The 12,479-nt window shown below is 40.0% G+C and overlaps 1 protein-coding gene across 13 annotated transcripts in view; it reads left to right on the top strand.

The window, feature by feature from the left end:
* Window positions 1–12,479, top strand: part of E2F7 (E2F transcription factor 7) — a 48,455-nt gene that overhangs the window by 16,394 nt on the left and 19,582 nt on the right. For all 13 annotated transcript variants that reach the window (XM_081483932.1, XM_081483938.1, XM_081483931.1 and 10 more), the window contains 4 exons: window positions 102–260; window positions 1,711–1,845; window positions 9,228–9,413; window positions 9,869–9,941. In XM_081483932.1, coding sequence (XP_081340058.1) covers window positions 102–260; window positions 1,711–1,845; window positions 9,228–9,413; window positions 9,869–9,941 — 553 coding nt within the window. The remainder of the gene's footprint in view (window positions 1–101; window positions 261–1,710; window positions 1,846–9,227; window positions 9,414–9,868; window positions 9,942–12,479) is intronic.

Here is a 12,479-nt window from a genome sequence, read left to right as displayed (position 1 = left end):
TCCATCTGTTGATAGATTTAGGTAGGTCTGGCAAACTACAAATACGATCTTTCTTGTGGTAGATTATATGTTTTGATGCTTTTGTTTCATTCTCTTGGTAGCATCTGCAAACAGTCGGAAAGACAAGTCTCTGAGAATTATGAGCCAGAAGTTTGTCATGCTGTTCCTGGTCTCCAAAACCAAGATTGTTACCCTTGATGTGGCTGCCAAAATACTGATAGAAGAAAGCCAAGATACGCCAGACCATAGTAAATTTAAAAGTAAGCATCTTCACTTAAATCCAGTTATCAGCACAGAAAGGGTGGGGTTTCACATGTTGATGTTTGCAGCCTTGGAGATTTTTTAACAAATTATTTTGTTGAGATGTGCACTCCTTGCCTTCTTTAAGCTTCTTGGTGCTGTGAGAGGTAAGCTGATCACATACTAGAATTCCTGTGAAAGTTCTGCCTGATGCCTTTTCCTCCACAGAGTGGATGCTGGAGGCAGAATGGCATCCCACAGATGCAGGTCAGGGAGGGTGTGAGAGGCTTTGAGTTTCTCTTTAGTATCGCTGCATCCAAGATGGAATGTCTGAGTTTTCTTTCCCTTTTTTCCTCACCCCCCGCATACTCTTCTGATGGGTGGACATGAAAGTTGTCTACAGGTAAGAACCAGAAGAACAGCACGCGAGGGGGGCGGGGGGGGACGTGGACGCTGGACACGAGAGTGTTTCGAGTTTCACACCCAGAACATTTTCCTTTTCCGTCAAGCCTGGGTCCTGAGCCAAAGGCCCTGGCTGCTGGTAGCTCATTCAAGCCCTGGAAACCCTGAATTCAGCATTCTCTAGCTTTTGTTTGTTTCCAGCTGGAAGTACAGCCACCCTGTAGGAGAAATGACTAGATAAAATCCAATTCTATCAGGATTGGGAAGAATTTTGCATCTGGGGTGAAAGCTTGATGTTTCAGGCCGATAATCAGAGCCCTTTGCTTGTCCTAGCCCTGAGTTCAAGCGGATTTTCTCCCTGCAAGTTGACTTCTTGGATAGAGCTTCCTTTGCGGGCATCGTCCTGCCCATCTAACGTGTTACCGCCCGCCCCTCTGTATTTCTCCTCCAATGCATGTATCTTCAGATGTCTCTCCCTGAACCTCCCAGACTCAGGGAATGCCCGCCCAGCCTCCCCCACTGGTCCACCAGGCTTAGAGGTGAGGTGCCGACTGACTTCAGCACAGTGGTACCTCGTGACCTCGAGCCCTGGACAGTCTATGGGCCTGGCAGTGCAGCCTCGCTGGAAGCTCCAAGGAACCCCTGTCACTGTCATAGCCCAGCTGCCTGGGAGAGCGGGTGCCACCGTCTCCTGCAGGGAGAAACTCAGGCAAGCTTCTGACAAGCCATGGATCAGAATGACATTTCCTAAAGCCTTTAATTACAGCCCGTTTGCCTCCCTTGGTGTTTTTGCAATCACAGTGATCCCAGCTTGTCACCAGGTGTCTCTGGTACGAAGTGTGAAGCTGTGAAAGCAGAAGGACACGCTGACCTTCGCTGAGTGGTGTGATCAAACACTTAAATCCTGAGTGATTTCACGTGGGAGCCACTGGCCTCTCATGCTACCCTGCTGCTCTCTGCTGGAGGCTTCTTTGGTGGCTGAGAAAGTGACCCATCACATAAACTAAAAGGTAATGATATCCCAGACCAAGGTATGGTGTGACCACAACTGTTTTTTATGTCTTCAAGCAAAGGTACGACGCCTCTATGACATAGCCAATGTGCTGACCAGCTTGGCGCTGATAAAGAAAGTGCATGTCACAGAAGATCGAGGCCGGAAACCTGCCTTCAAGTGGATCGGCCCTGTGGATTTCAGTTCCACTGGTAAGGCGTGGTTTTGCTCGGGACCATCTTATGTATAATCCCCAGTTGCTTTTTCAAAGCGTACACCTACCACACGGGGAGACTGATCTTCACCTTCATCTCCCATCACCCTCGTCACATTCAGAATTAGACTCGTGCTATCAGTCTGGGAACAGGGAGCCTTAGTCTACACATGGTTATGCTGGCGGCTCACACGCAGAGAGCTTAGAACCTGGCAGTTTCTGAAACTATTAAATTACAGCTCGTTGGCTTTTTTAAATTTCATTCCAAAGTTCCTGGAAGTTTGGGCCTGAGGATTAAAAATAATGCTTCATTTTAACAAGTTTTTTTTTTAATTTTAAAAATGACCCTTCTTATGAACGAACTCTGGTTGTTTCTGCATTAGCAGAATAAAACATTGGTTTTCTTTGAAATTCCAGATAATGTATATCAGTTACTGTCACAAAACTCATAAGTGGTAAGAGGACACCTAAACATAGTATGGATGTAATGAACACCTTTTCTGTAATTTATTTAAAAGGTCACAAATGTCATAATTTTACTAAATTAGAGCAAAAGAGGGTATTATCTTCTACTTATTTTATAGGTAGTATTTGTGCAACTGGGGACTGGATCTTTCTGCACCAGCTACTTATGTATAGCTATACTGCCTGGAAAAAAGCCATTACAGTTATTTTTAAATTGCCCTTCCAATTTTAGTCTTAGTAGTATAAATTCCTGCACTTAACCCAGGCTTATAAAAGATATAGCTCTCTACCTCACTTTGTAACACATTATTTATTCACTTAGAAACTAGATGAAGCCACTTACAACCAAGTATAATTAATTCAGCAAGTACTTACTGCATGTGAACTATGCAGGCAAAGTTCATTTTATTGCACTGAGCAGGTAATGCATTTTTTACAAATTGAACATTTGTAGCAACTGTATGTTATCAGGTGATGCTTAGTATTTTTTAGCAATAATGTGTTTTTTAACTTAAGTGTGTACATTATTTAGATATGATGCTATTGCACAATATAATATACCTAGCTTTTATATGCACTGGAAAACAAAAAAATTCATGTGACTCGTTTTATTGCAGTGGCCTAGAACCAAACCCACAATATCTCTGAGGATTGCCTTTAGTAACGCCAAGGAAAACTGAGAGACATTTATGATACAGTCCCTGCCAGTATGAAATGTACAGCTTTGCCACTTTCTACTCCTGTTTTTTGGCTTACCCTTGGGTTTTCACCAGTGAAGCTCTCTTCCCCATTTCAACATAAAATATTCTACTCAGCCTTCAATCTGGCTCAAATGTTAGCTCTTGCGTGGTTTTCCCCAATCACCCAGAGCAAGAAGTGTCTCATCCGAATGACTGAAATTTAATATCTTGCCATTATACCTGGGGATAATATCATGGTATTGTCCCTGCTGTACACATTTGAGGCAAACACAGTTTTTATTCGCCTTTGATTAAACCGTAGCATCCAGACCAGTGCCTTATCTACTTCAGTTGGTTAATGAGCTTCTACTGAAGGTGTATAATTAATATACCTCTGAAAATCAGAGAATTCTTAAGCACTGCATATGATAGTACTGGCTCTGTAGGAATTCAGAGATGATATGGGTTAAGTTCTGATGGACTGTTAGGTTTTGGAGGGATGGAGAGCTTTTTTTTTTCCAGTTGAAGGAATAGATACCTAAGAACATATCTAGCTTGTGTCAGAGAACTCAGGCATCCTGACTTAAGTGGAGGACCTACGATAGGAATAATGAGAAGTAAAATGCGATCATTTGGGACCACATTTTGGAAGGCCTCAAAAGTTAAGCCAAGAAATCTGTGCTAGTGGGCAGAAGTGACAAGCGGTCTTTAGATAAAGAGATTGAAAGGGAGGAGAGATTCAAAGTTGGTGGTGTCACTGAGGAAAATAAGATAGCCAGAGAAATGAGCTGGTGTTGAGAAGGCAAGGAGTTTGTGGATTTATATAACCAGTGGGCCAGCACCTGGGAGCGCTCTGGTCTGTCATGGGAGAGAAGAGTTGGCACCAGGTCAGGAACCTCAAACTGAACTTGCTTCCTCTATCCTTTAGAAACCTGGTCCTCCTTCTGTATTCCCTATTTCTGTTACTGACAGCACCATTGTCACGAACCCAACAATTGAATTTGGAACATCAAGTTGCCTTTGATTTCTTAATTCACTCCCCTTCGCTCCTCAGTTAGCAATTCACCTCTTTACTCTTTTCCTTTCCCACAATCAGGACCTTTCCTTCCTTTTAACAGCTTTATTGAGGTATCATGACATTCAATAAACAGCACAGTGGTTAAAGTTACAATTTGATAAGTTGTGCGTTGTATGCATCAGTGAAATAATCACTGCAACCAAGGCAGTTAACCCATCACCCTCCAAAGCCTCTTTCTGTTCCTTTGAATACCTCCCTCCCTTTCCCCACTCCCAGCAACCAGAGATCTGCTTTCCTTCACTTGAGACGTGTTTGTATCTTCTAAAATTTTTAATAAGTGAATCATACACAGTCAGTGCTTATTATTGGCAGATTCCGTATTTGCGAATTTACCAGCTCACTAAAATTTATTTGAAACTCCAGAATCAATACCCACAGCATTTTCTGACTCATTCACAGATTGCAGTAGCAAAAGATTTTATTTGCCATTGCATGTGTTCCCAGCTGAGGCCAGAACAAGGCAACCCTCTGCCTTCTTGTTTCCCACACTTGTTTCTTTTGACTCATACTGTAAACAAGCATCCTTTTCATGGTCATTTTAGTGCCGTGTTTTCATGTTTTTGTGGTTTGTGTTGGTGATCTTGCCGTTTAAAATTGTTCCCAAGTGTCATACTGAAATGCTGTCTAGTGTTTCTAAGTGCACGAAGGCTGTGATATGTCTTACAGAGAAAATACACATTAGAGGAACTTAGTTCCGGCATGAGTTCCAGTGATTTTGACTGAGTGCAGTGCTACTGGATCAACAAGTTGTACTAAATGTGTCTTAAACAGACCCATGAAACAGGGTTATGTACTGATCAGTTTATAAAAATGTTTTGACTGGAGACTTGCAGAAAACTAACCCTATATTTCCTTTGAGAGTGATGGTTCAGTATTGACTAATTCAGTGTTCACAGTGACTTTATAGAACTTTACCACAAATAATGACAATTGGCTGTAGTGTGAATACTCTTTTTATCAGACTTCTTTCATTCAGCATAATTATTTTGAGATTAATTGTGTGGTAGTGTATATCGACGGTGTATTCCTTTCTATTGCTGAGGAGTATTCATTGTATGGATATACTGTTCTTTATTCATGCACTTAATAGTGGACTTTTGAATTATTTTCAATTTAGAGCTATTACAAACAGAGCTGACTCTTTGGAAAAGACCCTGATGCTGAGAAAGATGGAGGGTAGGAGGAGAAGAGGGTGACAGAGGATGAGATGGTTGGATGGCATCAGTGACTCAGTGGACATGAATTTGAGCAATTCCAGGAGATAATCAAGGACAGGGAAGCCTGGCGTGCTGCAGTTCGTGGGTGGCAAAGAGGCAGACATGACTGAGTGACTGAACAACAACAAACAAAGCTGCAGTGGGTATTCATGTACATGTCTTTATATGGAAATATGCTTTCATTTCTCTTGATTAATATCTAGGAGTGGAATAGGTGCATCACACGATAGGTGGATGTTTTAGTTTTTGAGAAACTTCCAAACTGTTTTCCGAAGTCGCTGTAACATTTTACATTCCCACCAGTGGTATATGAGAGTTCTAGGTCAGCCTTAGTTTTAGCTGTTCCAATAGGTGTGTAGTGGCATCATTGTTGTTTTACTTCGTGTTTCCCCCCTGTGGTGTTCAATCCAACCATCTGGTATCATTTGTCTCCTGTTTAATGGGCTTTCTTTAACATTTCTTAGAGTGCAGGTCAGCCAGTGGTGAAATCTTCCAGTTGTATGTCTGAGAACATCTTTATTTCACCTATGTTTTTGAAAAATATTTTCCTTGGGTAAGGATTCTAGGTTGGAGGTATTTTTCCTTTTGGTACTTTAAAGAACTGGTTCCACTGTCTTCCAGCTTGCATTGTTTCTGACAAGAAATCTACCATCATCCTGTTCTTCCACATGTAATGTGCCTTCTTTTTTCTTGGTTTCTTTTAATATTTTCTTTATGACTGGTTTTAAACAATTTGATATGTGTGCATTGTTACAGTTTTCTCAGTGTCTCTTTAATTTGTTGAGCTTCTTGGATCTATGGATTTCAAATTTTCATCAGGTTTGGTAAATTTTTTGTCATTATTTATTCTTTCCCCTTCTGTCCTTTGGCAACTCTAGTTATACTCATGTTTGGCTGTTTGAAGTGGTCCTACAATTCATTGATGTTTTGTTCATTTCTTTGTCTCTTTTCTGTCACTTTGGATAGTGTTTATTGCTTTCTTTAAGTTCACAATTTTTTTTCTGCATGCATGAATTTTTTTCTAAACCGCCATGCATTTCACCCACTGTGTTTTTCCATCTTCAACATTGTAGTTTTAATTGCTAGAAGTGTGACTTGGGCCTTTGTAAGTTTTTTAAGATATTTTATTTTGTGGCTGTGCTGGGTCTTCATTGCAGTCTACAGGCTTCTCATTGCAATGGCTTCTTGTTGCAGAACATGGGCTCTAGGGTACGCAGGCTCAGTAGTTGTGGCACATGGGCTTGGTTGCACTGTGGCATGTGGGATCTTCCCAGACCAGGGCTCTAACCAGTGTCCCTTGCATTGCAAGGTGGAATTTTAACCACTGGACCACCAGGGAATCCTGGGCCTTTATAGGTTTGATGTCTCTTCTTAACAAGTTCAATTTCTTGAATTTATGGAATACAATTATAATATCTATTTTAATGTGCTTGTCTACTAATTCTATCATCTATGTCACTTTGAGGTCCATTTCAACTAATTTTTCTGCTCATTGTGGCTTATGTTTCCCTGCTTCTTTGTGTATAATGTAATTTTTAACTGTATGCCATGCATGTGTGCTAAGTTGCTTCAGTCGTGTCCAACTCTTTGCAACTCTATGGACTGCACCAGCTAGGCTCCTCTGTCCATTGGATTCTCTAGGCAAGAATACATGCCCTCCTCCAAGGGATCTTCCCAACCCCAGGATAGAACACGCATCTTTTACGTCTCCTGCATTGGCAGGTTGGTACTTTACCCTAGAGCCACCTGGGAAGCCCAATTGTATGCCGTTATATGTACACTAAAAATTATAAATTGTTATGTGCTAAATAATTCTCTCTTCCTAAAAATGTTCTTGAGCTTTGTTCTCTGCTACGGCAAAGTTACTTGGAAACAGTTATCCTTTCAGCTCTTGCTTTTAGGCTTTGTTAGGCAGAACCTACCCTATCAACAATTAGTCTTGAGTATACTGTCCCCACTACTGAGGCAGCACCCTCTTTAGCATTCTAACCAAAGTGCATGAAGTATGAGATTTTTTTCCCACTGTGTTCTCTGCTACGGCAAAGTTACTTGGAAACAGTTATCCTTTCAGCTCTTGCTTTTAGGCTTTGTTAGGCAGAACCTACCCTATCAACAATTAGTCTTGAGTATACTGTCCCCACTACTGAGGCAGCACCCTCTTTAGCATTCTAACCAAAGAGCATGAAGTATGAGATTTTTTTCCCACTGTGACTATTGGCAGTCAGCACTATCCTCAGCCCTGTTGAGTGCAGACACTGTTCTGTCTACTCCTTTTGAGGGCTCTCTCCTTGGCCTTGGGTAGTTTCCACTCATGCATGAGTACCCACTGAATACAGTCAGCCCTTTGACTGCAGGTTCCACATCTGTAGAGTCAACCAACAATGGATCAAAAGTATTTTTTTAAAAATACAGAAAGTTCCAGAAATCAAAACTCAAAATTCACTGTACACTGGCAACTAGTGAGATAGCATTTACATTGTATTAAGTACTATAGTAATCTAGAGATGATTTAGTGTATAGTGCCTACAAAAGTTTACTCCAGTATCTACACAGGATTTAATCTATGCCATTTTATATAGGAGTCTTGAGCATCTTAGGTAAGATACTCAACTATCCATGTGGGGACTTGAAACCAATCTCCTGTGACTACTGAAGGACAACTCTACTCAAGGGGGACCCTCTGCAGACCTCCAGCATTCTTTCTGTATGGCTGTGCTCTTCAGTATCCTGCCTCACAAACGCTAGCTGCCTTGACTTTCCAGGTCTCCCAGCTCCATCCCCAATTTAAGGAAACTTCCAAGGCTCTGCCTAGAGCTCTTTCTCTACCCCCTAACCTGGAAGTGTTATCCAGGCAGTAAGCTGGGCTAATCAGAGCTTACAACTCTTTTCAATTCCTGTCTCTAGTGGATCACTGTTCTCCATGTCCTAGTGTCCAGTATCTTGAGAACCATTGTTTTATATACTTAGTTCAGTATTTTATTTCTTTCAGGAAGGAGGGTAAATAATATACTGTCTTGACCCACTTTCTTCTTTCTTTCTATAACTTCTCTTCTCTTTCTATAACTTCTGATTTTCTAAAGAGAGAATTTGTTAGGTTTTTATTATAAGAAAAAGAAAACCGTAGGTGGTTTTCTTTTTCAATATTTGTGTACGTAAGTCTAGCTAGGCCTTTCAGTTTATTAAATCAGTCTTATAATTAAAATGTGCATCCTTTGAACTTAAAAAATTGCACAGATGAGCAGGGTAGGAATGACTATCTGAACAATGGTAGGTGCTTCTTTATAGAATACAGACCTGATTCTATATAGAGATTTCTGTCCTGCTTTCACACAGGCTTATTTAAGCATAAAATTGGCCTCCAGGCACAGTCTTCTATTACCCTCACTGTTCTGCAGCATTTCAACCATGAGGTATCTGCTGACCTTCTGCCTTTGGTCACTTAGTAACTGAGCTTCCTGCTGCATAAGAAAGAAATAATAAGACATAATAATAGGAAATAGAGATTCTTATACTCATTGCCCTGGGATTGTGGCATAAGAGGCTGATCTCAATTAATGTTAAAATCTCTAAATATTCATGTTGGGCTGAGTACAATTGGGTTTTCCTTTGATATCTCTACCCAAAGAAAAGCATCTGAAATGTCAGGTCCATTCTAATTTTGGTTATAGAACATCCTGCTCTACTTTTGTTGCAGTTTAGATAATTTTAGAATATATATGGATTCAGTCTTTAAAGTCACTGACTAACTTTTTAAAAAGATTAGTACACTGAAAGAAATTGGGTTTTGAGACAAGGCTCATGAAATTCCTTTGTCTTCGTTTTTAATTTATAGGTATAGCTCCATTACAATGAGAGCTTCTCAAAGCCATATCCTAAAAAGGCTGAAATTATCCTGAATTATAGCTGTGTAACCACACTACCAGTTCTCTCTTTTATTTAGATGAAGATCTCGTGGATGTTTCTACACCTGTCCTATCAGAATTTAAAAAAGAAATAAACGGCCACGTTCAATTCTGTGCGAAACGGAAGCTTGCTCGACATGGCTCTTTCAACTCAGAGCAGGCTTCTGAGAGGGTACAGAGGAAAGTAAATTCAGAACCCAGCAGCCCTTACAGACAAAAGCAAGGTATCTGCCTTTACTTAATCCACGGACTCGATCAGTCACCATGTAATTGTAGCCTTACCTATGCACTGACGTTTTAAAGTGAGCTGACTGTAGGCTCTGCGTGAGATGGTGACTTCACAGGGTATAAACATGGCCCTAGGCCTGAAATTGATTCTCTCTGGCCTTGAAGATTGAAGTTTATTTGGTTTGCCGTGGTTGACCTGTTTGATGCATCGCAGCAATTCATCAGATTTATAAAGCAATACTTGCTTTGTTTTGTTTTCTTAATAATTTTTAGTGAGACCTACATTCACCACTTACAGCTAGCTTCTGGACATGTCTCTCTCTGAATCAAAACCAGGATGGATTTGAGATAGTCTTATAATCCTTGAGCTGTGAATAATGAATCATGCTGTATATAACTGGTGTGTATAAGTCCCTTGCTGTATTTGTTATAACTTTGTTTTCCTTTTTAGGATCAGGAGGCTACTCCTTGGAAATTGGAAGTCTGGCAGCTGTCTACAGACAGAAAATAGAAGACAATTCAGAGTAAGTAGTTTCTATCCTAATTTTAACTGTGAGTGAATTGAAATGCCACCCGTCAAAGGGTAAAGTTTAGCTGTCCTGCTCAAAAATCAGCCATTTGTTTATTAAGGATTTATGAAAAATTTATCCTCGGTACAGTTCTTCTGTGTATTCTTGCCACCTCTTCTTAATATCCTCTGCTTCCATACTGTTTCTGCCCTTTATTGAGCCCATCTTTGCATGAAATGTTCCCTTGATATCTCTAATTTTCTTGAAGAGATCTCTAGTCTTTCCCATTCTATTATTTTCCTCTGTTTTTTTGCACTGATCAGTGAGGAAGACTTTCTTATCTCTCCTTGCTATTCTTTGGAACTCTGCATTCAAATGGCTATATCTTTCCTTTTCTTTGCCTTTCACTTCTCTTCTCCTTTTTTTTTTTTTATATTCTTTTTTTTTTTTTTATAAATTTATTTATTTTAGTTGGGGGCTAATTACTTTACAATATTGTAATAGTTTTTGCCATACATTGACATGAATCAGCCATGGGTTTACATGTGTTCCCCTTCCTGGACCCCCCACCCACCTCCCTCCCCATCCCATCCCTCTGGGTCATCCCATTGCCCCGGCCCTGAGCCCTTGTCTCATGCATCGAACATGGAATGGTGTTCTGTTTCACATATGATAATATACATGTTTCAATGCTATTCTCCCAGAACGTCCCACCCTCACCTTCTCCCTCAGAGTCCATAAAATTGTTCCATGCATCTGTGTCTCTTATTCTGTCTCGCATATAGGGTTATCGTTACCATCTTTCAAATTCCATATATATGCATTAGTATACTGTATTGTTGTTTTTCTTTCTGGCTTACTTCACTCTGTATAATGGGCTCCAGTTTCATCCATCTCAGTAGAACCGATTCAAATGTATTTTTTTAATGGCTGAGTGATATTCCATTGTGTATATGTACCACAGCTTCCTTATCCATTCGTCTGCTGATGGACATCTAGGTTGCTTCCATGTCCTGGCTATTGTAAACAGTGCTGCGATGAACATTGGGGTACACGCGTCTCTTTCAATTCTGGTTTCCTCGGTGTATATGCCCAGCAGTGGGATTGCTGGGTCATATGGCAGTTCTATTCCCAGTTTTTTAAGGAATCTCCACACTGTTCTCCATAGTGGCTGTACTAGTTTGCATTCCCACCAACAGTGTAAGAGGGTTCCCTTTTCTCCACACCCTCTCCAGCATTTATTGCTTGTAGACTTTTGGATAGCAGCCATTCTGACTGGTGTGAAATGATACCTCATTGTGGTTTTGATTTGCATTTCTCTAATAATGAGTGATGTTGAGCATCTTTTCATGTGTTTCTTAGCCATCTGTATGTCTTCTTTGGAGAAATGTCTGTTTAGTTCTTTGGCCCATTTTTTGATTGGGTCGTTTATTTTTCTGGAATTCAGCTGCAGAAGTTGCTTGTATATTTTTGAGATTAATTGTTTGTTGCTTCATTTGCTATTATTTTCTCCCATTCTGAAGGCTGTCTTTTCACCTTGTTTATAGTTTCCTTTGTTGTGCAAAAGCTTTTAATTTTAATTAGGTCCCATTTGTTTATTTTTGCTTTTATTTCCAATATTCTGGGAGGTGGGACATGGAGGATCCTGCTGTGATTTATGTCGGAGAGTGTTTTGCCTATGTTTTCCTCTAGGAGTTTTATAGTTTCTGGTCTTACGTTTAGATCTTTAATCCATTTTGAGTTTATTTTTGTGTACGGTGTTAGGAAGTGTTCTAGTTTCATTCTTTTACAAGTGGTTGACCAGTTTTCCCAGCACCACTTGTTAAAGAGATTGTCTTTTCTCCATTGTATATTCTTGCCTCCTTTGTCGAAGATAAGGTGTCCATATGTGCGTGGGTTTATCTCTGGGCTTTCTATTTTGTTCCATTGATCTATATTTCTATCTTTGTGCCAGTACCATACTGTCTTGATGACTGTGGCTTTGTAGTAGAGCCTGAAGTCAGGCAGGTTGATTCCTCCAGTTCCATTCTTCTTCCTCAAGATTGCTTTGGCTATTCGAGGTTTCTTATATTTCCATACAAATTGTGAGATGATTTGTACTAGTTCTGTGAAAAATACCATTGGTAGCTTGATAGGGATTGCATTGAATCTATAGATTGCTTTGGGTAGTATACTCATTTTCACTATATTAATTCTTCCAATCCATGAACACGGTATATTTCTCCATCTGTTTGTGTCCTCTTTGATTTCTTTCATCAGTGTTTTATAGTTTTCTATATATAAGTCTTTTGTTTCTTTAGGTAGATATATTCCTAAGTATTTTATTCTTTTTGTTGCAATGGTGAATGGTATTGTTTGCTTAATTTCTCTTTCTGTTTTCTCATTATTGGAGTATAGGAATGCAAGGGATTTCTGTGTGTTAATTTTATATCCTGCAACTTTACTATATTCATTGATCAACTCTAGTAATTTTCTAGTAGAGTCTTTAGGGTTTTCTATGTAGAGGATCATGTCATCTGCAAACAGTGAGAGTTTTACTTCTTCTTTTCCTAT

Source organism: Giraffa tippelskirchi, chromosome 4 (assembly GCF_054371585.1).
Source record: "Giraffa tippelskirchi isolate mGirTip1 chromosome 4, T2T-mGirTip1v1.2.pri, whole genome shotgun sequence".
NCBI classification, from domain to species: domain Eukaryota; kingdom Metazoa; phylum Chordata; class Mammalia; order Artiodactyla; family Giraffidae; genus Giraffa; species Giraffa tippelskirchi.
The sequence above is the reverse complement of the archived record's forward strand: the minus strand, read 5'-3'. Positions and strand labels throughout refer to the sequence as shown.